We start from the raw sequence: 1,570 nt of genomic DNA on the forward strand, positions 1-1,570 counted from the left end.
CACCCTTCTTCCTGTTGTGACTAACGAAATTACCACTAGGTCATTGTCGTGAGGTATGACATCTTGGCGGTCGGCCTTGGTGAAGACGAGGTCGACATAAGGAGTCTGATCTACCTGTTGTACCTCTACTGCCATCACGTCTCGCGCGTACTTCTTTCGTTGGGAGGCGGTGCATCCTCCTCCTGAAAAACCCTCCAGAGATCGTGTTGATCTCCCCATGAATGGGCACCTCATGCCCCTGATCTGCCCCTTTTCTGCTGCTCTTGAAGGTAATCCTTTAAGAAGCGGCTCTTCACTATCTCATCTAGTTGGTGTGCCAGCGCCAAGCAGTTGCGTATGTAGTGGCCATGTGCTTGGTGAAACTCACACCAAGCATTCTTGTTGGGCCCCATCTTCCTATCGGTCTTCGCGGGCACCTTCAATCTCGCCGCTATGTTTGGGATAGCGATTAACTCCTTGAGCTCTACCCGGAAGTTATGCTTTGGGGGTGGGTCCCTCCGCGTACGTGTCCCTGCCTGGGACTGTTCATAAGGTTTCCCCGCTCCCTTCTTCTCTGCGGTCGACTTGTGTACCCTCATGGGTTGAGGTCGACCTACTACTCGAGGTTGGATAGGACCGACAAGACCACGTTTCTCCGTTACTCGATCACCTGCAGTGATGTGTGCCAACGCCCGACGTCTGATCTCAGTGAATGCCTTCGGGTAGAACATTAACAGTGATTCGCTGAAAGGTCCTGGCAGCATTCCTTTGACGAAGGCATGCACCATCATGGCCTCGTCTGTGAGTTTCAATCTTACCACTTGGACCCGAAATATGTTCAAGTAGTCCTTCATGGACTCCCTCTGGTACTGTTTAATGTCGAAGACATCATAAGAGAGTCGAGTGGGGGCCTTGTTAACAAGGTATTGTTCCCTGAACAGCGTCGCAAACTGGTCAAAGGTGGTGATGTGTCCATCGGGAAGGCTAACGAACCACTCCAACGCCGCGCCTGACAACGTGCTCATGAGCAACTTGCAGTACACAACGTTAGATCCTCCCGTAAGCATCATCTGGGTATTGAACGCCGTGAGATGGGCCTCTGGGTCCTCTACTCCTATGAAGGTGACCTTTGGGCCCAGAGACGTGGTTGGTAATGTCGTATCCATGATCGCCTGTGAGAACGACATGGGACGTGCCCTGAGTGGCACAGGTGGGGCACATTCATCCACCGAGCGCTCCTCTACTTGTTGCAAATCCCTGCGCAGTTCCTCATTGGCCCTGCGTAGTTCTTCATTGTCCACGCGTGACGCCGGAATTTCAACCCTAGATGCCGCCACCTCTACTTGGAGGGCACACATAGTCTCTAGTATTTGTTGCGTGGTTACGTTGTGATATGATTCCACTAGCAAAGTAGAGATGATTCTTTGACATTCTCAAACTCATATGGAAGATCCATCTATTGCCAATTGAACCGACTAAATTGTGTATAAAAGCAAAAGGACCGAATAGAAAGCTACAATACTGAAATTGAACCGAACAAAACAATAAGAAATGAAGAAGAATCAAATAGAAACATCCAAGGAGAAGATGA

At 50.1% G+C, this 1,570-nt stretch overlaps 1 protein-coding gene across 1 annotated transcript; it reads right to left on the minus strand.

Moving 5' to 3' along the window:
- Positions 1 to 230: 230 nt before the first annotated feature.
- Positions 231 to 1,337, minus strand: LOC137807725 (uncharacterized). Its single transcript, XM_068608495.1, has one exon. It carries the CDS (start codon positions 1,335 to 1,337, stop codon positions 231 to 233), a length of 1,107 nt encoding a protein of 368 aa, XP_068464596.1.
- Positions 1,338 to 1,570: the final 233 nt, after the last annotated feature.

This window comes from Phaseolus vulgaris, chromosome 11, assembly GCF_051622355.1.
Source record: "Phaseolus vulgaris cultivar YP4 chromosome 11, ASM5162235v1, whole genome shotgun sequence".
Taxonomy (NCBI): Eukaryota; Viridiplantae; Streptophyta; class Magnoliopsida; order Fabales; family Fabaceae; genus Phaseolus; species Phaseolus vulgaris.